Raw genomic sequence first — 25,040 nt, 5'->3', positions numbered from 1 at the left:
GCGCTTTCTTCTTTCACTCTCCTTTTGATCCAAAAGCGCTGTGCCATTCTCCTTCACAAATTACATAACTCAGGGTCCATAATTTTTCCCTCCATCCTCTCTTATCGTAAAAGTGCACAGTGCTGAAATACCAATATCATACCTGGTACATTACTTTTAACGTGTTTGCATATTCGACCAGCGATCAGTCGTCACGGTGTATTGAAGAAAATCTACACATGCAGCGAAGTAATTGCTTGAGGCCAAGTTGACTGCTTTTGTCAGGACACGTTTTTGTGCTAATTTGGCGGGCATCACTGCATGCAGCAAGGCCGAAGAGCACGGACAGTTAGAGAAGACACAAACAGAGTGATTTGTTTGTGTCTTCTCTCCCGCTATCTGTCATGCTGCGCGCTTCAGTGTAATGTCGCTATCACTGATTAAAATGAACTATAGAAGTTAATCGAGTTCTGCTGAGAGTGTTCCCTATTGTCAAGACTGGAACAGAACAATGGTAATTTGATTTGTGTCATAGAGAGATACTCTGCTTTTAGTTACTACAACAAAATTTTGAACCCAAGTTTATTTTTATTAACAACAGTTCCAGTACAGATGAAAGGTGCATCGACAAAATTCGTGTATTCAGCTTGACTAGGTTTGTGACCTTAATAGTATTTGCCAACCAATATTACAATATGCATAAATATCACACATATACCACCATGGATGATAGCTTGTTCATTCTGATTGAAATTGATATGTTGCAATTGACATATTTGACCAACGCAATATGTACAAGATATGCCATGAAGAGTAGCTTTGCTCTAAACTAATCTTCGCTGGTTGGTTCCATTTTACCCAATTTCTTGCTCATGACTGTACGTTGGCAAATACAACTTCTTCGAATGCACATACTTTGTCTAACGTTACATTTATTCTTATGCAGGAAAAAAAAGAAATATATTTGTATAATGGATCAGAAGAAAAAGAACTAGAAACAAGTTCAGCCAAATTATTACCGAACATACTCATCAATAATAAAGGAATTCTCATTTTGAAGATACATACACACACACACATATACATACACATACATACATACGTACGTACGTACGTACGTACGTACGTACATACATACATACATACATACATACATACATACATACATACATACATACATACATACATACATACATACATACATACATACATACATACATACATACATACATACATACATACATACATACATACATACATACATACATACATACAATGACGTGTAAATATTAAGATGAATGGCTATAAAACAACAATTCTAATACACTCATTTTGAATATACTTAAAGTAACTTACGAGAGAAATTTACCAGCACTGTAATGTCTGAACTCGGTGTTCCTCGAACCATCTCGGAAAAGCTTGATGCATAGTTTCTGCTGCTGCCCAGTGACAAGCAGTTTCTATACGAAACACAAGATTAAAGCCCTTGACAATGTCTTGCTAAAGAACAGGGCTGTACGTCAATATTTCTCACATGTCTGCAATATTACTCTGTTTATTTAAGTAGCTTGGCTCATTCACAACACACTAAAAAAGCATGTCAGGACACTTGGGCTGTAAGGCGGCACAGAGCAAAGAAATTCTAGACAATACATGAATAATACAATTCTAAGTTACTACGCTCCTTGGTACAAACAGTGTATATATTGACAGCTGTAGACCCCATTTCGTTCTCTGAAAACACTCCTCAAAAATACTTCAATGTTTGCACATCAACCAAGTTCCCATACAGCTGTCTGTTAGTCTGCTTGAAAAAAAATCAGTTCACTGGTGGGCAAAGACTGTACACTAATTATGTGAGGTGATTCTCTAGAGCATTGCATGTAAGTCTTGCTGCTCGCCTCAACTGCGATGTCGCTCAGCACATATCTGTAAAATCACAACTAATACTCTGCCACTACAAAGTAACTTTGTGTCGTTTGCATGAAACAGGGACCACAATAAAAGAACATATCATTTACCTTCATACAGCTCAAAAAATTTAAATACATTTCCATAAAACTTTCGCAAATCGTCTGAGGGTAGTAATAATGGTTGTAAACACATTGTTACTTCCACTAACAAACTATTTTAAGGTGCTAGTTTTAATATTAGAGTATACCAGTACCTTTGTAGGGCTGAACAACTGTACAGGCACCTAGAAAAAAGATAAGTAAATGAATGCTATAGCTACAACTAAATTAAAATTAGTACATTTATTTCTAGTCTTAGAAAAGCTGCATTCATAATAAGTCACTTGCATTGTACACAACTAAATTATGAACAAACATATTCGAGCAAAGTATACATTAAAAAGTTACACTTACACAGTAGAAAGAGAAGTAGACTGTTGAAGGACGAACAGGCACAGGGATAACAATACACAAGCACTGAAATCTACTGTTAGATATACTAGGAGTAGTGATGATCCTCTTCCTTCCAAGTAAAATAATCCACATAGATTCAGTTTCCAGAGCTTATACACTCATGGCATCATTGGTGCTATACAAATGAGTGTACACTGAAGGATTATATCGACTAAGTACAATATTACCGCATCCATGGCTTTACTTCTTGTACTACAAAGAATGCAAACACAGTTACCATTGCCGACCATGGATGCTGTGATTTATAGCAGTTAAATGCATAGACACGTAGGCACTTTGAATAACGTGCATGTAAAGAACTTCAGCTCAAAATTTTATAACACTACAGCAGCCTTTAAATTAGTGTCATAGTTTAGCATTGTCCATGCAAAATCTAAATATTTGGAATGCAAGCAAAGGAACTGCTAAATATTGCACTGCTAAAAGTTTAAGCTGCAGCTGCACAGAATGTCATTACGTATACAATTCAAACTGCTCCTGACCTTACAATGTTCTCTTTTTGCTCTCGTAAACTTTGAGCAGGAGAACAGTCACTGGCAATCCCTTTCTACTTGTTGGTCTTCTGTGCTCTATTTTTGATACACTGTACATGAACGTGGAGCACTGGATCTCTTGGTACTGCTGGAACTTAGAAAATCACAGATCATTGTTACAACCATGCTACATGCAAGAGTGTACAGTATTTAAATATGTGCTCATATCAACAAATGTCGTATTTTCAGACGCCGATGACAAGCCTCAACACACACACACACACACACACACACACACACTGAAAACTGAAAATATATTTTATTATGATACAAGATGAAAACTACAATGTTATAGATGAGTTATAGATGAAGGCATGAAACTTCTGCCAGGCATAATAAGCATTTAGAGTTTCTTCTATTTTGACTTTACACTAGCTGCGAGAAGCAGACCACAAATAACTTCACTAAGAAACACAAGTTAGACTGCATTACAACACAACAGCTATTCTTCATAACAGGCTGTCCAACATTGCCAGCTCACCATACATTGCCAGCTTACCATACCGTACCGCAAATGGGCAAAGGCTTGTTGCTGACATTTATTATTCCAAACGAAGAAAACCTTTCAAAAGTGCACTTCATCAGGGGAAATTATCATACGGAACAAACACAACGGGCTCCTACAGGTGCCACCAACACTCACCATTATTGTTGATACCAGTGTCTTGCCGGATGAATATGCTGTGTCCTGCACAAAACACCAAAGGAGCGCCTCCATGACTTGGCTTGCATGTGTGCTGGCTGCATCGCACTGCTGCTGAAGTAGCCTAGCCACCGACAGAAAGATGAGGAGCCATTACTTTGAAACACACTGAACGCCATTGTCAGAGATCAACAATGCATACTTAGGTCAGGTACAATTTGTAGAAAAAAATACATCACTATGCAATCGTGGTGAACACGTTCAGCTGAAACACAACATGCCACAGCACTGAGAGAGAAAAAGCTACATCCAGTAAAGGATGCAGTAACTGGCCCTATGTTGTCTGAGGCTTGCTAAATAGGTCTTTCTCCTTGCAAGTTGTAAACAGCCAGGCGATTTCTACCCTTTTGCTATTTCCTACCAGAGCATTTGATTCACAGAGTGAGTCACAAGCTCGAGAGCTCAATAAGGAATCAAAGTACTTGTCCTCGTAAAAGTACAAGCTTTTGAGCCTCAGATGATTGGAGTTTTGTTCATAAGCTGCAGGCTTTCAACTTTCAACATTCTCAATTATCTGGCAATGTATTTTCATAAATGTTGAATAAGAATTATGTGTAAGAATAATACAGGTATCCACTGCAAGCAACCATGCTTGGGTTTTCAATTTGTGCACACTAAGTGGTGTTCGCTTATTCGTATGTATTGAATAAAACTAACCTTGCAGCCAGCCGTTAGGCAGTTTTGTGCCCTCGAAGCTCCCAAGCAGATCGCAGTCCTTCCAGATGAGGCTGCCATGCATGCTTCCAGGCCAAATCCAGGTCTGCTGAATGGTAACAGTCCCAGCAATGACATAGACTTGCACAGTTAGGAAGCACGTCTCCTTCCTATTTTTGTACAGGTGCTCCAAGTCATGATGAGGATTGATGTTCCAGTGTGTGCAACCGATGCACCACAGGACCTTGATAAACCTATGTCTGTGATCTGTGAAGAGCCAAAAACGAGATGTTTAGAAACAATCATTACAAGCACTCATTGCTAATAGTTATTTGACGAAGCCATCACTTCGTCAAAGTGACCAAAATCTGCTATAATCACTTTGATTTAAACTGAAGCCTCATGTAAACTTTACGTACCGATATATATATATATATATATATATCTTAGTGAAGTATAGTGCTACCACAGTGGTAATAGTCTATAGAACTAATTTTCCAAAATAACATAAATTCCTTAAGTGCAACCTGACCCCTGGAAAATAAATTCACATTGAATTTCCTACTATTAAACGTGGTAAATCGACAGGCCCAACCTATTAATCAAACAAGAGCTCACTTGTATCAAATCACAAAAAACTTCTGATGTATTTGCTCCATAATATATGTATGTATAAAACAGTAGTAGTAAATTTTTCATGCTTGAACTTACCATAGGGGAACATTACATCTGATGGGCTTAAACACTTGCACACGTTATAGTACTGCGTGAATAGCAACAAATTTAGTTCTTCTGCAAGGTCTACCCACCGATGGCAGAATTTAGTAGCCATCGATGTCATGAGGAACCAAGTGTGCTATAGGGGCAATAGGCGAAGGACATTTGCAGACATGAAGCTGCCGATGACAGCAATGAAGGGCTGGCCAGGCGTGCACGTCCATTGATATAGTGTAAAAACTGGCCATGACCGGTGGTTGTCAAAGCTCTAGTGCCGTGGAAAACGATGGCCAGACGAGCTCGGAAACCTGTAGTTAGCCGTTATTGTCCTACAACTTCATCCAAAGCAAGGCACCGGTGAAATCTTTGCTCTTTCTGGGGGCCGGAGGTGAGCTTGACGTTCACGGGCTCTCGCTGCCACATAGAACTCTCAATTTCTTTCATAAGAACAGTCTAGGCACGCTTCCAAAGTAACGCGATCCACAACAGAATGTAGCATCTCGCTGCTTTGGTTCATCACATCACAGCGCTAGAACTATGGTTATCACAAAAAGGAGAAGTGTGGAGTTAACAAACAAAAGTGACAACCTCCACCACCGCAACTTCGCCGGGCAAAAACACTTATCAACGCTGTCTTTCAATTTTAGGTCACACGAGCACAGCTTCTTCACAAGTCTTGGAAACGTCAATACAGCACCACTGTTTACAACAAACATCGTTTCACTGCTGAACACTAGATTTCTCACAAGAAAATAGAAGCGAACGGGCTGACCACTGACGAAGCAAGAACCGAACACAACGCGTAGTTCATACGTTTCCGAACGTACTTGGGGTCACTCAAGTAACGTGTCAATACGCTGGCAATCCGAAATGTCGCACAGCACCCAACTGAGAGACTGGAAAGTCAAGCGAAAAAACTGTTACCGGCGCACAAACACACATTGCAGGCTTCTCGAGTGCTAGTTGCCATCGATACACCGGCGCCGATCCCTGCTCTATAAACACACCTACGCACAAGCTTTGCTGCGCTTCACCTACACCATTGCACTGCCGCAGCTTTCCGCACTGCTACACGCACTGAAAATGCTGCCGTAATCACCACGCATCCGGTCGAACACTGAAGATACTCATCCGAGAAGCGTTTGCTGAAATTCGCACCGACCGATATGCTGTTTACGACACCATGTTGTTTTCGACAACTGCGCAGCACGTAAGGGAGCTCTTAGAAAGTACTTGTTCAATTTTTACGGCGTGATAAAATTTGCTCTTGTGTGCGAGAGGGGTGATATGCCGAACACGACAGGCATGCCAAACGAAAGAAGTGTTTTGACCGTTACCCTCTACATCAGCTCACGGAGTGAGCTGATGTAGAGGGTATTAAGCTGTGCCTGTGGGTCAAGCCGTCGTCTGCTCCCGTTTGTTGTCTGCTTCGATCAGAGCATGCGACGGGGGATTCACCTTCGCAACGCTATTATTCCCAGGTCAAGTGGTCGCTGCGTCGCATAAAATACATGTCAGTGGCTCCCTCTACCGTTGAATGATGTTCGTGCGCCAAGTTAAACGGCTGGTAATTTTCGCAGGGACGAATTCAGCCAAGGTTTGCTCCAGAATCGTGAGGGTTTGCATATTTCTGGTGCCATATAAAGTTCCTAGGGTCATTTTATTCCCACTGCTGGCCATATTATCACGGTCCATATCGGTTTCTGAACAGTGAAGGAAAATGCCTTGATTTGTTTGTAGTTCCATGGGTAATCACGCACGCCACAAAACGCTTCGATTACAAAGTACGCGACGTTCCATATTCTCCCAAAGTGTATCGACAGCTGTATTCAGAAATAGCACTCATTGGACAGTTAGAGCCAATGGAAGTACACTAGAGCACAAACTTTATGAACCACTAACTCAAAAAATCCTCTCATATTTATTTCCAATAGCGTGCAAGGAATGTGCTTCCATTAACCTCTGTGGTGGTAATTTCCATCAATGAGGCAAGGATCTCTAGAGGTAGTTTTAATTGGATGAGATGGGGCGCAACACAATAACATAACAAATAAGGTTGATCCAACGCCATGCCACGTTACAATGTTAAAATGCACCGACCATTCACGTAGCACAATGGTTTTCATCGAATCACAAATCTTGACATGCATAATTTTACGCCATTGACGCCCAATAGAATTCTTCAATTACTGCGACTTCGAACTTATTGGACGACGGTGGTTGTCAACATTATCCACTGCGTAAAGGGAAACAACACACGAAACTCAAAGCGCCGAAAGAAATAAAAACGCACCAGCAGTAATCAGGCAGCCCTTCATGGGTGCGAATTAACTCAAAACCAGCCAGGGCACCAAAGGATACTGCCGCGGCGGCAGGTTCTAAGTAACCACATCGTTCCTAAGAGTGGTGCGGAGCACTCTTAGGATTTTCTCTCAACCACGCTGTTTTACGCAAAAATTTGCTTCGTGAATCCACTTACGAGCACTTTTCGGTTACGTAAGCAAATATAACAACTGCATTGCCATCGCTGACATGTTGGATGGATGGATGGATGAGTGGATGGATGGATGGATGGATGGATGGATGGATGGATGGATGGATGGATGGATGGATGGATGGATGGATGGATGGATGGATGGATGGATGGATGGATGGACGGACGGACGGACGGACGGACGGACGGATGGATGGATGGACGGATGGACGGACGGACGGACGGATGGATGGATGGATGGATGGATGGATGGATGGATGGATGGATGGATGGATGGATGGATGGATGGATGGTTGGATGGATGGATGGATGGATGGATGAATGGATGGATGGATGGATGGATGGATGGATGGATGGATGGATGGATATGGCTGTACCCTTTAGACCGGGCGGTGGCTAGCGCCACCAAGCCATAATACTTAATGAACCAAAAACTACGTTTAGTTTTTTCTTTGCTTTAGATAGTGAGGTTGAGGATTCGTACTTTGCAGTGAAGGGTTTAATGTTCCCTCACGCCTTGACTTTAGGCACCAATCAGATAACCTCAGTCAAGTTAATTCTAACCGCTTGGTCTATATTTCCCTCTCTGTCCCTTAACCCCCGTGCTTTAAAAAACTCTGCGCCATCATCCTGAACTATAGGGTGAAGCCCTTTACAGAACATTATCAAGTGTTCGGCCATTTCTTCTTCCTCCTTACATGCACTGCACACCGTGTATACCCCTTCGTATTTGGCCGCATATGTCTTAGTTCACAATACTCCCGCCCTGGCCTCAAACAATAGAGAACTACCCAGAGTGTTATCATAGATCCTTTCCTTGGCAGTTTCCTGCTTAAAAGTTCGATAGTTCTCTAGTGCGGACTTCTTAATAATGCCAATTCTCCGCATATCAGTCTCAACTTCCTTCGCCTTCTTCTTAACCAATAATTCTTTTTGGTTTGGCCCCCAGCTGTTCTCCAAGTATTTACCAGTCAATTTTTCTGGTTCGCTTCCTCCATTTTGTATCGACATTCTTCATGTAAAAGTAGCTAAATACCTTCTTAGCCCAACGCTCCTCCCCCATTTCTCTCAATCTCTTCTCAAATTCTATCTTGCTGCTAGCTTCTTTGCCCTCAAATGATGTTCATCTCATATCACCTTGTACTCCCTGATTTGGTGTATTCCCGTGAGCTCCTAAGGCAAGTTTACCTATTCCACGTTGCTTAATTTCTAATCTTGCTTGAACTTCTGATCTTATGCACAAGACCGCATTGCCGAACGTCAGACCAGGAACCATGACCCCGTTCCATATTCCTCCCACAACATCACACCAACTGTAATTCCGCAGTGTCCTGTTTTTCATTACCGCTGCATTCCTCTTACCTTTAGTCGTCACGTATTTTTCGTGTTCCCTTAGGTACTGGGCCCCATTGCTTATCTATACGCCCAGATATTTGTATTTATCTGTTATCTCTAGCGTGACCTCCTGTATTCTAAGCTCACTTCCTTCATTGTCATTAAAAATCATGACTACTGAATTTTTCTTACTGAATCTGAAATCTAACCTATCTCGCTCATTACCGCAGATGGCCACCAATCTCTGCAAATCTTCCTTGTTGTCGGCCATTTGCACTATGTCATTTGCTTACATCAATCCTGGTAGTGCCTGTTCAATTAGTTTTCGTTGTTTGACGAAAAAGAGGTTGAAGCCCAGTCCACCTCCCTCTAATTTGGCCTCTAATCTTTGTAGGTACATCATGAATAATAAGGGTGACAGGGGACACCCCTGCTTAAGCCCCTGTTTTACCTCTGCAGGCTCGCATACCTGTTTTCCCACTTTATAACAACCTTGTTACCTTTATAGATATCCTTTCAAATATTAGTGACTACATCTTCCACGCCTAGTGTGTCCAGTATTCCCCACAATTCCTCTTCAAACACGCTATCGTACGCTCCTTTGATATCCAAAAATGCTAGCCACAGGGGCATGTGTTTCTTTTCTGCTATTTCGATGCACTGCGTCAGTGAGAACAGATTGTCTTCCAACCTCCTGTATTTCCGAAACCCATTCTGCAGCTGTTCCAGCACCCCCTCATGCTCCATGTTTCCGGGCAGTCACAGCGTGCTTTGTTGTAGCAGCCGTTGTGACAACGATAGCCTGTTACGACGTTTTTTTTCGTTTCGTGAATTAACTTACGCAACAAAATTTATCTTGTGCAAAAATATTTTCGTAAGTTCAATAGATGATGTCTTAGAAAGCCTAAAGTTTCGTTAATGAATGAAATCACGTTGGGAACATGGGCAAATTAGTTAAGATCTGTAGAGACAGTGACACCGAGATACACTCTCACTTTCTTGAGTTCATTTCACCTTTCATAAATTCAGTTGATCTAGAATTGGATGAGTAATTATCCAGAATAACAGGCAGCTAAATAGCTTTCATTCTCTTTTTCTACTGCCTTCAGTTTCCCTCGCACCCTATGTTCTCGGTTGTCAGGCTTGCCCGATTCCAGTCGCGCGTATTTACCCGAATGTCTGTGAATGCCACCGGACATTCCTCGAGCTTATGACAGCTCTAATGTTACAGCGCACCTTTCCAATGACAGCTAGACCATTCCTGACCTACTCATTGTTTCTGCCGGGGGCTCGGACGTCACTCTAATCAGAGCCCCGTGTTTTCATGCACAGACTTATCTACCCTAGTTTTCGTCACTCGACAGACATGGATTGCCTAGCCTCACGAGTGTTCTCGAGGCGTGCTGGTGTGCTTGTTGGCGACACCAGAAGATCGCGTTTTTATGTGTCCGTAAACTGCAGTGTGGATATGTGGTGTGCTTTTTGCACTGGATATTTGCAATCTGTACGGCTGGGAATTCGAACGGTTAGGCGATGCTGCGCGGCGAATCCTCGCGGCAAGTGGACCGAAGTTGCGAAGGCTCTCGTTTGCTAAGTACATCGAGCTGACGTCGAAATCCGTTTTCTCCGTGACACGAAGGACGTGTGCTCGTAGTACACATTTCGAAGTCGTTCCAATGGCACCATCTCCTCCGTGTTCCGTTCTTGCTTTATATAAAGCTGCCCTGTGTGCTTCTGACTCGTTAGCGTGAGCCTTGACAATAAAATAAATTAACGCACGTAGCAGTACACTTTCAGAATTGGCGTTTTTCCTTCACCGTCGATAAACATTTTGCTATATGCGATTAGCCCCACGTACTACTTTTAATACGTCTATTCACTTGGTTGAGAAAATTTGAAGGAATGCTGTTGCAAGGCTTAGTGCATACAGATATTCTTGCCGATGTTCCAACCGCTTTAGCGCAGTATTATTATTTTGGGCCAGTCTCGCCTGGACCTTTGCCTAATATGTTTCCTTGAAATATAGAAGCGTGGATACACTTACGTTAAAGTAGTGTTTAAGTGGTTTTCTGGTGTGTGTTAATTTCAAGCTACATTATTTAGGAAGCGGTACCATGTATACCGATGCAAGTACGTGAAGTAGAAGTGCCCACTAGGGCTACACGGTTTATTCTAGGCACTGCACTAACATTTTTCCTAGGGACTAAGGTATAGGAGTGACTACGCACCACTTCGAGAAGGCCTAGAGCAAAAGACAAAGCGCCGCTTCTTGTGATCAGCCACAAGAGACATTTGCGAAACGAAAGTATTTTTTTCTCCTGCAATGATCATCACACTGCTATTGTGCTGAATAACATACTGTTGGCAGGGGCACATTCTCTCTTAAATAACTGCGTGTTCATCAAAGCAGATGTACGAAAGATCACAAATAGAACTACAGAAACTTTGCAAATGTGTATAGGAACAGTGTTTCTACGTGTTATACATAGTGTGTGTGTGCGCGTGTCTGTAAATAAGTACAGCATAAATAGAACTTGCAATATTGATTTCGCCACTTCATTTGGCCATCAATTTTTTTCTCCTGTTGATCGATCGTACGCTTCATAGCGAAAAATATTTATTGTTTGTCGTGGAGAAAATGGCACACAGACAACTCTGCAAATGCTTTCAAGCGTGATATGACACTTGGAGCAGCCCTATGTTTAACATAAAAGGCAGAACAAGGCCGTTAAGCATGTGAAACTAACCGCGAATCTTTTAACGATATACTATGGTTACCATAGATTCACAGCCTCCCGTACGCGCACTCGCTCAAGCAAAAGGAGTTAAGTCACGGTGGCAGTGAGCCGGCCTGAAAATACTTTTCTAGGTGGCATTAGCACTTCGCGGTTCGTACATGCCTCGCGCGGCGAGCAAACTTGGCGCAGCAGCTGCACGGACTTTCTCTGGCAGCGGACCTGGTTCACAAGAAACGGCGCCTGATATCAGTGGCGGACACGGCTTATCGCACACACGCGACAATAGTCTTTGAGGTCTAAGAGCTTCACACATTAAACACCGATTATTGTCACTTTAAACACCTTGCTCTAATCAACATGTTCCGTTTCCCATGAATCCTGTTCGGGCTGGGCTGGAACGGGTAGATAAAACTTTCGCTGGCATAGTGGCGACTTGAGTCTCTCTTGAGTAAACAGGCCTAGCTTGCGTGGCATAAATCCAACAATTCAGAAGCACGGGCTCATAATCACATACGGCACCGTGATCTATATATCACTGTTTCGCCAGCCCTGTTCCATAGCCCTCAATTCAGCATGCTTGGCCGCGTCTATTTAGGAACCGAGCTAAACATGCGGAATTTGTGCGACCAAATCACAAAATTCACGTTGGCCATTGTCTTCTTTTCTAGTTGATTGATTTTTGAAATTTAATGCCCCAAAACCACCATAGAGTTATGAGAGACACCGTAGTGGAGGGCTCCAGAAGTTTTGACCACCTGAGGTTTTTAACGTGCACCCAAATCTAGGCAAACGGGCCTACAGCATTTTCGCCTTAATCGAAAATGCAGCCATCGCAGCCGGTGTTTCATCCCGCGACCTGCAAGTCAGCAGCTACACCGCCGTCAGTAAGCGCTTTATTTTCTTGTAGAACAAAAACTAAAGAATAATTAAGAATGCAATTGCATTAGCAAACATGTAATACACAGGGCGTGTTTCTTGTTGTACGTGTTTGTGCTTTACGAGACCACACAATCTTGCAAATATGGCAAGCCTTATCAATTGAGCTAGACTTTCCTAAATGTGGTGTCGGTGTGTGCAGCCCACTACGGGACATCGTCGTCTGCCAGTGTGCTTCACTGGCGCAGCTGCTGAGGACGCCGTTCAGCGAGGAGGCCTGGGAGTGCAAAGCTTGCCGTTTCCGCGGCGCTGTCCACCTTCTGGAAAAGATGACGGAGAAATGGCGCGAGGATCGCTATCGCCAGATGATGGATCCTCGTGAAGACCGCACCACATACTGGGGCATAAAGTTCCCGCACTACATGGCCAGCTGTGAGTGTTCGCACTGCTGATTTTCTCTGTTTGAAATCTTCTACACGTCATTGCATTCAGCATGCCTGTTTTTGCTAACCATGTTGTTCGCCGTATGTTTAAACAGCAGACTTCTTAACTTTATAGTGGACGGTGAAGAGTTTCTGGCCACACTGTAAGCAGAACGCTAGCACTACTAACTCACACGAGTATGATTCTGCTTGACTAGAAGTCCACTATTTCCCATACTAGAAGGTTTAGCTTGGCTTCATACTGTCCTCTAACAACGGCACCTTCTCCTAGGGGTACCCTTGACTCGCACTTCTGCCTGCTCCCCGTCATGCTTGATTGATATACTAATGGAGGAATAAATTCGGTGATTGATAGTTTGATTGATTGATAAAAAAGTAAACATGAAATAGAAGATCACAAAGAGCAGCCCCTGTGTTTACTGTCTGCTTTGTTCCCGTGCTTTGTCGCTGTTCTGGGTCATAAACCAATGGTTGATCTCTGCCCAGGCGTGTAAGCAGAAACGTTTTTCGGGTTCAGAGAGAGGGAAGTGCACCTCCTTCATCTGTAGTGCAGAGCGGACAAGCAAATGGTCCTTTCGATGTATGTCTACCTTGGCGAAAAAAAAAGGAAAGCGCGGGTTGTGTGTGCCACGGCTTGGGTACGCCATGGTCAGCGGCTGTCAGTGGGATGCCAGAAGATTAAAAATCACACAGTCTGTCAAATGGTTTTCTCAGAAATAAATGTTTCTTGCTTTCGCGCCTCATTATAGCTTGTCGTACTGAATTTTTGCTGCAGATTATCATCGTATACGCTTATTTCCCGCGCTTTTTACAACTTCCTACAATAAGGTTCTACTTATTACAACCTTTCTGTCACCAAGCTTTTCGACACAGTCGCTTCTCAAGAATCGACACTAGAACTACTGATATTTCTATTGTCCTTCCTTATTAACATAAAAACTTCATTGATAACCTGGACTACCTCATATCTTGACAAAAAAAACATTTAAGATCTATACTGCATACAGTAAGAGGGAAGTTGAAAGCGTGTTTCTGCCTCCAGTACGCCTCACGCGCGAATTCACTGACTCGTCGTGGTTCTATATCGCCACTGTCACTGTTATTCACGCATAATGGCCATGAACCAATGGTTGATATGCATGCTGTGCAGATGAACCCGGCACCGCCCCAGACGTGGACGCAGAGCTCAACGAGATGGATAAGTACAAGGTTGTTGTGCGCAACCGCTTTGGGTCTCACACACTGGTGATAAGCGCCACGGTGAAGGCGGTGGACCCGAGATACGAACCCGGCTCCACACAAGAATACGTCGTGTTCCGGACCAACCGAGTGCTTTCTGCCGAGAGGCAGTGCTTCGGCTTTAAAAGGTGAGCTCTCTATATTTTGTGGCCCCTAACGCACCGACTCAACTGTCACAGTACTGAAACGACTTAAAAACCGAAGTATAGGGGAAATCGAACTTTGCCAGGGCGCCCAGCCGGCCGCGTCAAATGGAATTTTCTGCCGAAATATTCAACAACCTACCCTGTAGTAATACCATGATACCTAACAAGTTATATCGGAAGTAAGGTCCTTGTACTATGATTCAGGCTTCAGCAAAAACTTGTTCCTAACTTGAGTTAGCAGTTGCAGAAAACGGCATCGTGCCAAAAGCTTAACAGCTTTAAAGAAATGATTCTGCATGCACACTACTAACCTTTTAGCGACCGTTGACGACTACGGTCATTTTAAGATTTTCTAACAAAATAACTTATTTTTATCCTATTCGTCATCAACAAAAAATAGTGGACAGACGCATTAAAGTCGCCAGAACGTTTCAACTACCTTTCACTGAAAGAGCTTATCTAATTAAATCCAGCATAACAGCGCCACTGCTTTATGTAGCCAGAATTGCACGACCACCTCGACGGGTTTTGCTGAGAGTGGCTACTGCGTGCGGCTCCTTTTTTTAGGATGGCCACGCCGAAGCTGTTGCCAGAGCCTTGGTGCGCCTACTAGTAAAATGGGGAGGGCTCAGTGTACCCAACCTTGATGAATTGTGCCGCATGTTGGCTCTCAAAAACACCTGGACACTCTTAGAGAACTCATCGTATCGAGGCAGGCAACTTGTAGTGTATCTGCTAGGAACCTCTAGAAGACTTTTTGGTTTAGCAAACGACACGGGACCAGCTGCTGAGCAGCCACCAGCGTATTACACACGTGTTATAAAATCTTTGCAACAATAGCGAAACGAATTTCCTGTTCAAGAACTTATGAAAATGTCCCCCACCGACATGAGCGAATTAATAGCATTTAAAAGCCTATCTGAAGAACAACGCCGGAAATGCCGGGCGAAAAGACGCTGGACTCCTACAAACACGTCTCTCCCCTCCGAGGTCCGTAACCTAAACTGGCTCAGGGAATGGGTTGCTTTACCAACGGCCGACCGCCTTGCGGCGTGGGGCGTGGCGCCCTCCGCCAAATGCCCGCGATGCGGTCGCGTCAAAACACTGAACCATGTCTTCCATAAATTTATAGTAGCGCGCACCTTTTGGCGCATGGTAACCAGGATGTTCCAAACTAGTATGCAGTGGAAGTCTAGCCACAGGGGTAACTTTGTCGTACTCTTAATGGCTATCGGAGCCTTCGTCTTATGGAAAGGAAGGGGACTGGCCTGCCTGAGGGGACGCCCCCAGAGAGCCATGTTTTCCCTACTACATCGGCTAAGCAACTTATGCATCTTAACGCAGAACTAGTCATGCTGGGAGAGGAGGCTTTCCTCCGACGGTGGTCTACGCGATTTATTATCCTAAAAAACAACAGAGTGTCCATGCCTTTCCTCCCTTATTGAGGAGGTGGGCTGGAGCTTGTACCACTGTGACATTACAGTGTGTATTTTTCTTTTCTTCTTTAGAAACATGTATTTTTGTACAATATTGTTCTTGAGCGCGAGAGCAAGTTGTCCACACAGGTGAATGCAAAATATCACGCTACGCTGTGAATGCCCTCACCTTGTCTGTTCATATAGCCTTACTGTTCATTTAAGTTTAATCATCTCGATCTCATGATTGTCCTGTCTTTGTTGTACAAGTTTCGCATTGTACGTCACTGCATACGCTATAAGTTCTTTCGCTGTATATAACAGCTGCATTGTACATACGCATTGTTCGCCATTGTTCATTTTTATGTGTGCACATAAGCTGTGTAAGATATATCCAGAAACAAAATTCTCTAAAGCGCTATCTGTGCAAGACTGCTACTGTAATCGAACTTTCCGTTTACCGGGCGCAGGTTCGCCCAAATAAACAGTTAAATCCCAACATAAAGTCTCCTGTCTACGGCCACGTCACGACCCCGTGACATCATTTCATCGATTCTCACTGTACGTGGGATCGGCCAATTTTTTTAGTAAGCATCAAATTCAAGGCAAATTTTATAGGTGATCAAGTCACCAATACTTGTCTCTATAAGGTATTTTATTAGAAACAACTTTCTTTTTATGTATTAATAATGTGCGCAGGTTTCCTTCTCAATTGAAAATGGTGCGCGCGTGCCGCTCCTCCAGTCGTGCCGTGGAGGTGGCTACCTACTACTACTACTATACTACTACTACTACTACTACTACTACTACTACTACTACTACTACTACTACAACTACTACATATCGTGGACGCACGACCCACGGCATAGGGAGCTTCAGCCTCAAAAGATAGCAAGACAATTACGCTAACGCAGCTGCTTTTTTGAAAGGTTAACTGAGTAGGCGCACTGACGTAATCATGCGCGGTGTTTCTTTCGTAACCACCTCAAAGGCCGCACATGCGTTTCCGACGCCACGCTTATTCTTGTGGTTTTTTAGGGGCGAAGCTCGTAGAGCTGTGGGTCGATCTGTCCATGCATGCCTTTGTGACCGGCTCGTAGCTACCTAATGTACGACTCAATCGGCAGTTGGCCCAGGAGTGATTTACACACACACACACACACACACACACACACACACACACACACACACACACACACACACACACACGCGCGCGCGCGCACACGCACACACACACATACACACACACACACACGCACACACGCACACACACACACACACAGACAGACAGGCAGACAGAAAAACAAACAAAAAGAGAGGTGGACGGATGCATGGATGAACGGACGCATAAATGGACAGACGGACAGACGCATGGACACATACACCGATGGTTGCAATGTCAGATGGGCCTCATTGCCCATCACTGCATCATATAGCACGTGCTTTCCAAATACGCACTCAGATGCATTCATATGCAACCTACCACGATAGGAGAAACGTGCTGATGATTGATGTTTGCCAACTTCCCACTGCAGCCAGCACAATAACCTCTCTCGCTTCATTCCCGTACAGTAAAGCCGTAATAATAAAGAGACGTCGCAATCCAGCCGCGATGACAGGGAAGAAATTAAAATAAAAAACGAATAATCTAAACGATGAATCAATAAGAAAGAATGAAAAGTTGCTTTGTAGAATATTTTCACAGTCTTGCGTCTTTCAAATGTTTTATTGGACTAACTTTCCGCGGGAGAGTTACGGTTTTGCGATGATCTCCCCCTCTCGAACTACGCCGACCTATTATCATTCATTCCTTACGGCGTGATTTTTTATCAACGAAATTATGCGTTCCGCATCGTCTCCCTTTTATGACTGTGGCAGTGCGAGCTTAAAGTGAACTTTTGTACCCAAGAAGCTCGAACCATCCTGCACAGAATTCAACGTCTGTCTGCAGCAATAAGAAATGCAGATTGTCTCTTTCGCACAGCATTTCTTGCCCCTTGCGCAGGTACAAGCTGTTGGAGTGGTGGTCCTCTTCGTTACCGATCGGCGCCCCACGCGTAATGGCTGGTTTTCGTGACGACGATGGGATCGTGCAGAGTGTGAGGGAGTTTCAAGTGCACCAAATACCAGAGCAAGCAAAGGTCAGTTGTGCGTCTTTTTAAATGCGAAGCAATTCTTAGCATACTTCGGTGACTTAGAGCATATCTATCTATCTATCTATCTATCTATCTATCTATCTATCTATCTATCTATCTATCTATCTATATATCTTATAGTTTCTTACGTTTGGGTGCTATCGTGTTCATCACCCCTTTAACTTTTCGTGAACCAAGGTTACCATGGGAGGGTAAATGGCTTGACAAATATGACGCGCTGTCAAGACATGAATAAAATCACAATCCCGTCACGCACGTCGTCAAACACTGATTTATTTGTGGCGTTGAACATCCCAAAACCACCATATGATTATAAGAGACGCTGTAGTAGATGGCTCTAGAAATTTAGGCCATCTGTGATTCTTCAACGTGCACCCAAATCTGAGCACACGAGCCTACAACGTTTCCTCCTCCATCGGAAATGCAGCCGTCGCAGCTAGGATTCGATCCCGCGACCTGCGGGTTAACAGCCGAGTACCGCGGTGGGGCCGTCGTCAAACACTTCCCGGCAGACAGTGGCAAATACCCACAGGCGGTTATGTGCCACTGGTATGCGAGTATGTGCCACAGGTGATTGAAAATGAGTAGGAACGACGAGATCACACGTGGGCAATTTTAGCGTGTGAGCGTTCGAAAATACCCGACATTGGTAGTGTTGACCCGACGAATGCAAAAAATAAATGCAAGGGTTTCAGATGGAGTAGAACCAAAGCATTCTGCGTGGAAATGAAGCGTTTTACAACAGAGCTACGCCAGGTCACCGTACTACTTTTCAAATTGACGCTAATTTTTGTGAACATGAATAGTGGTTGCAGTGCTGCCTACCCAATTATATAAACATTACATATATACTCCTTTGATACAGCCGTCACGTCGGGTAACGTCAATTGTGGTCAGTTGTCATGCGCTGAAGATGATTCATGTAGCAGTGTCCAGGCCCAGCATCCTCGCGAGCATCAGCGCTTCATATCAGCTTCTGGTGTTGCTAATACGCGTGTTACAGTTGGCATAGTTGCGCAAGTGCTAACAACTGTCTATAAAGATATCTGCAACTCTCCAACATTCGTCTGTGCGTGCAACATTTGTACATATATTAAACGTCAATTCGCGACGTGTCGCTCAATAAAAAAATTACAACACCATCACTTTTCCTCCGCATGCTTTGCATAACGTCGATTTCCAGGTACGTGGGATATTCCGAAATTTTTTAATACCCCCTTATTCGTTTGGCAACATCCAAAATGTTGAGTAGTGGGTAGAACAGCACACAATTCGTGACACTCGGCTTGTGCCTTGAAATTTGTTGTACTCACGTCGCCTTATCGCACGCCTGCATATGGCTTAATATCAGTTTCGGTGAGAAATTTTCAAGCTTACGATGTGACCTGTTTCTAACAAAAACACTGTGACCACGTTCCATTCTTGTCGCTACGGTCGCTTAGGGAGTGGGGCATCATGGCAAATTGACAGCTGATCCGCGAAGTGCTGGTGATAGAGTGAAGCTCCTTGGACAATTGCGAAAGGCTTAAAAAATGTTGATTAGATAAATACGATAGTGCCAGGTGGCCACCGGGGTGCAAACAGGCGCCGGGTAGGTCAGTCGCACCTGGCGTCGGATTCTACAGCACCTCTATACTCGTGTAGCGTCGCTGTGTTCAGCGTGTCCACCTATGCACGGAGGAAGACACGCGCATCACGTTCCATTTTGACCGACCTTAGCTCGTGGACAAACGTTCGTCCAACACACTTTGGTAATCAGCAAGTGGTGGACAGATGCACGGACGGATGAACAGATGCATGGATGAATGCACGTATGGATGGACGGATGGGCGGATGGACAATAGACGGACGATAGATGGTGGAAGAACAGATAAACGCACGAACAGAATATGGGTGAAGCAATGGTTTCGCGTGTTCGGCGGTTTGAGAGAACTGGGCAGAGACGATAAAAGTTTGAGAGGAAGGCACTTAGGAGAAGGGTGAGGACACTTATGCCGCGGGGACCTTCAGCGGTGGCTAAGGCGACGGTGGGGTTTGGGCCTAAAGAGCTTCCCTTCCGAAAACGTTAGCTTTCCGTAGGTTTCGGCCTCACGACATGAACGCAGTAGCGATAGTTTCTCCTTAGAGCGCATCTCCACCACTTACTGCGATAATTTGTCCCTAGAGCGCGATTCAACCACTCAATGCGCGAACTTTAAATTGTCACTTACTGTTATGTAATTGATAAAGTTGAAATTGGCTAGCGTTGGTGACGCTATAGCTTATTACTTCAATCTGCTTGATGTGCGGCTTATTTTATAATACGGACAAATATGCCCGTGAATTCTTATCAAACTTAGTATGAAGTAACTGTTAGCAACGTGTTGTGCGTAGCACAATTAATGCGGCTGATGAAGAGCGCGGAGCCAGTTCCCGACCCGTCAATAACGAAGCTGATCGGTTCTGCGAAGGCGAACGCGGGAGACCTGCACACGGGCAATAAAGGAGACTCCTTCGTTCACACGGTTCACGAGCGGAGCCATCAAGGTCGCCACGTTTCGGACTAGAAGAGGAAGGCTTACTCAGAAGAGCGTCGGGCGAGAAGCAGACCAGGCTGCGCCATCTGAGTTTAAGTCATCGTTGGCATGCACATGTGTTGAGAAGGCCGCGGGGACGCGACCACTGGGCTGACCACGGTTGCGGCACAGCACGGAGATGAGCATATTCTCCCCCGCATTACCAAGTGTTGTTAGGATCGCGGGGCGCCTCGCTGTTCCATGCGCAGCGTCCCTTCACCGGACTACGGCTCTTTCATCGCGCTACCACGGTGCACTCGAGTCATCGAGGGGCCGATTCCGAACCTCAAACATATTCCCTCCGTAGCTAGTATAGAAGCTAGTCGAGGAGGAGAAAATTAACTAACTTGCGATGAACCCACTACGGGGCTTTGAGGAAATAGGCCTAGTAACGTCTTTACCTTTGGTAGTGAATGGCCGGCTTTCTACTCCGAAAGAAATGTGATAATCACACGTTCTAACGACCAATGGCAATGTACGCTTGTACCACTCATTATTGTTGTGATGTTACATGAACCATTATAAACCATGTACACAGGACGTGCGTGTTTATAAAGAATGAAAATAACTTTCGCTGTTTTCCCAATCAGAAGAAGCTATTTTCATTGTATTTTGAAGCAGACAAGTAGCCCTGATGTAGTAAAAAAAGACGTGAGTTTCTGCGATAGCACATCTGCTTGACATGCCAACGAGCTCGGTTAAATCGTACTGGGACCCAGAACTTTACATTTGTTATTTCATTTTCATCTTTCTGGATTTTGTTTACACGGAGAAGATGATGATTTTTCGCTCACAACCACTGATGCCAACGCCACAATTTCCGTGAAACGAGCTTCTGAGCGCTATCGCTCTACTTCGTGTGTGCGTATTTGTGTCTGTGCTTTAATCTTAATTATTTTTTCTCTTTTTTGACCCCTATTCCTCAAACACAGTGCAGGTTATCATACCGGATTCTAGCATGTGGTTAACTACCTTCCTACCCTCCTTTTTTTTCATATTTCTCTGCTGTATTTCTTCTCACTTTATTTTAGCAAATACGCACCTGGACGTTTAGATATGCACTGTTTCATTCATTTTTACGTTGTTTTTTGTACATACTTACTTCTTTCATGTTCAAGTAGACATATAACATCATATTTAGGAACTTTCTTTAACAACTACCCAGTTTTTTACCAATCCTTGAGCAGGCGTGCGTGCCCTGTTTCAAAGATCCCACTCTACTCACACTGTTTGCGATATACAAGGCTATCAATGTATAACGAGACAATGGTATGTCCCACCACACAGCTTCCTCAAAGAAGGCAAAGCTCACAGCCTTCAATAAATTCAGGTTAACACCTATCAACATTGGGCGAAGCTCTCTTCGGATAACGATTAAAGTATATAAAACCAATAACCCAATGGAAACCGACAATGCAGCACGAACATGGGAGTGTCGGAATGAACCTATGGAAGCTGAATCGTCTCTCATACTTACAATGTGAGGAGCCTCCAGATGCCGTCATGGCCCACACTGACCTGGAGGCTCAAAGTGCTCTCCAGCTCGAAGCTGGGCAAGCAGCGGTGCTCACTGTTATAAAATGGAGAAGCCATGCTTTACATTTCTCTTTCATTTTTTTTGCAACAGCCAAAATAGCCAGAATGTCACTTCATGTCTGAGAAGCCGAGAAATTTGTCGAGTATGCGCTATAGCAGCTGTGAAGACCCGCCACCAAGCAGAAACGAAGTCAACTTTTCTCGCGAACAGGTACTGTCTAAGTCACCTAAAACTATCATCTTCATAGGCACGACAACTCGGTTCGAATGCGGTTCCCTTCTCTTTATCCTCAGCTTGCCTCTCAAAACAAGTGTGACACATTGCCGGACGTGGAATGCACCGACTCGAATGCGCAAGGAAACAAGTACGAAGAGCGAAGCATAAAGAGAGACAGCCAGAGATATGAATAAAGAGAAATATTGGAGTAGGAAAAATTGAAAACATAAATATTCAAAGGCACACAAAAGAAACGGAGAGGAGAAAATCTATAAAGAACAGACAAAGTACAGAGAGTAAGACAAAGAGAGCGAGCAAGATAAATACAGAGAGAGAGGGAAAAAGGTCTAAAGAGCGAGAAGGAAAAATCAAGGGTGATAGAAATAGAAAAGATATATACTAAAAACTTAATACAGTAAGAAATAGAAAAGAAAAAAGAAACAAAACATAGGAACAACCAAGGAACCCCAGCTCCACTATCCCTTCAGGTTGGCATCAGTAGCGCATATCTGCCCTAAGGTTTTTAAAGGGCGAAGCCCCTAAAGCTGTGGGCTTGTTCTTCTGTGACCGGTTTGTGACCGCCTAGTTTATGGATGAATCAGCAGGTAGCGCTAGTGTGGGTGACAGACAGACGGACGTACAGATGAACGTACAGACAGAGAGATTGATGAACGTACAGACAGACAGACAAACAGATGAATGGTTGAACGTGCATACAGACAGATTGTTAGACAGACGAATGTACAGACAGGACGATGGAAGGATGGATACACAGAAAAACAGACAGAAGGACGGATGGACAGCGACAAGTACAGACGGACGGATGGACATACGAATTAACAGTTTACCGATAAAACTCTCCGAAGCTTTGCCCCACACATCATCATTCACTCCGAGGTATGCATTGATTTTTTAAGTATCTTCAACAGCTTCCCTCTTGAACAGGCAGGTCTGAATGATTGAACAGACGGATCGTCTAACAGACGGGTGTGTGCCACATTGATTTTAGTGGCCTATCAGAAAACTGCCTTTCAAAACGGACCTCCCAATTTTGTTTTAATTATGAAATTTGAATTATCAGAAGTTCTCAAATAGATGACTCTGGGTGAGGTGACACGACACGTTATGCTTAGGCATTGATTTTAGCACATGTAAACATTTTGTCAAGTGTTTTAAGCCCAAACTGTATGCTGTGAACGGAAAATAGATGTGGGAAGTCTACAAGTTTTTCGGCCATTTACTGCCGATGAGACCTTTTAAAGAAATTGTGAATTGCAAACTTCTTCACGGCTGTAGGTATGTGCCTTTAGCACAAAGCTTTTGAGAAGCATCGTGGTTCACTATGCGTGTGGTTCATTTCAATTGTTTGTTTACTTGCAAAGCCTTTTTTTTCTTGTAGGCCTGACGTGCTTATTTGTCATTTTTATATTGTTATGATTATATAGGTGCTCAAAATTTTATAGAATAGTGGAGAAGCAGCTGATGTTTTCTGGTATGAACCTGAAAAACCTATGATTTAACCAAACGATTGATTTTGAATTAAGAGGTTTCTAAATGTTGTTACGTGCGTCCCGTGAGAAGGACGAAGGCGACAATATATTAAAAGAATAGAGAACCCATCAAAACATGGCATTTTGTTCAAATTACACAAAAGTATAAATCATCAAAAATTTAATTATGTTGAGTTTACGATGTGTCTAATGAAAATTGGGTAAGTCCCTCTAGTCACCACAGGTACACCAAAACGTAAGTGGCCAAGCTTAAGCCCAACATTAGAGGGAACGGAAATTGCAACACCAAATGCTAGTGAGTTTCGAAGCAATGAAAAAACCACGGCAACATCTACCTGCCCAAATCTATTAAATAAACAAGCGCTCACCTCGACGTTGAACACTGTCAACTCTCCGAGTTATTAACTTTGACTGATTATGGTACCATATTTCACTAACATTCTCTATTGCCTGGGCCATATGTAGTTTGAATAAGCTGTTGGTTTTAGTGATTGCGAGGCTGAATGCAATTTGCTTCATATGAACCAAAGATTTTTTTCAGCACTTTCACATATTTTTGTAACGAGGAACGACCATTTTTTCATTGTGAATATACTTAAGTATCTCAGCATATGAACTGTGGAAAGAACTTATCAATTCACTGCGTAATAGAGGTCAAAGGCATGATTCACATTACTGGTTACGCGTAATAATACTGTTTCATTCTAAGTCATCTTCATTTTTCATTTGTCACACCATTTCTCTACTGTTTGAAGAGCATTACTGAGCAATTGCCAATCTTTCGTACGACATTTTTTTTTCTGTAGTAAAAAATTACCGGGAAAAGGCATACACGAAGCTGTTATCTATTTAATAAGCAATAACATGGATATACTCTAAGAATACCACAGGGGCCAACACTAATCCCTGTGGAACGTAACGTTTAACAGTCCTGATTTATTATGGTTTACTTCTACGTATTCCGTTCTGCCCTGAAGGTGCATGGTTCTCCATTTCACTACTTTCACCTTGATTCCCATAACTGTCAGCTTCACGAGCAACTCTAAATGAAGCACTTTGCTGAATGCTTCCGACATATTGAGATAGATGACATCCGTTTCTTTTTGTTCAAAGTCAAGGCAAAGCCATTAATCGTTTCAAAAAGTTTTAATGTCCATTATGATGGAAAAAGTTGTGTTTTATTTTTAACGTACACGCAAATTAAATGGAATCTAACACATTGTAAAAGCTTGCAGCATACGTAGGTGAGCAATATCGGACAAAAGTTTAACTGCCTATCAAATTTAACGATTATACATTTTGACAAAATTTAACTGCCTATCACCAGAGTTTTGCCCAGGTATAACTCTTGCCTTAAGCCAATCATC

General features: G+C 43.4%; 1 protein-coding gene across 1 annotated transcript in view; it reads left to right on the top strand.

Moving 5' to 3' along the window:
* LOC142803086 (decapping and exoribonuclease protein-like) overlaps window positions 1-25,040 on the top strand; it is a 119,880-nt gene that overhangs the window by 87,484 nt on the left and 7,356 nt on the right. Inside the window, exons 2-4 of the mRNA XM_075888192.1 lie at window positions 12,658-12,887; window positions 14,049-14,265; window positions 17,704-17,839. Of these exons, the coding sequence (XP_075744307.1) occupies window positions 12,658-12,887; window positions 14,049-14,265; window positions 17,704-17,839 (583 nt within the window). The remainder of the gene's footprint in view (window positions 1-12,657; window positions 12,888-14,048; window positions 14,266-17,703; window positions 17,840-25,040) is intronic.

Source organism: Rhipicephalus microplus, chromosome 3, assembly GCF_043290135.1.
Source record: "Rhipicephalus microplus isolate Deutch F79 chromosome 3, USDA_Rmic, whole genome shotgun sequence".
NCBI classification, from domain to species: domain Eukaryota; kingdom Metazoa; phylum Arthropoda; class Arachnida; order Ixodida; family Ixodidae; genus Rhipicephalus; species Rhipicephalus microplus.
Note: the sequence above shows the minus strand (reverse complement) of the source record. Positions and strands in the feature narration are given on the sequence as shown.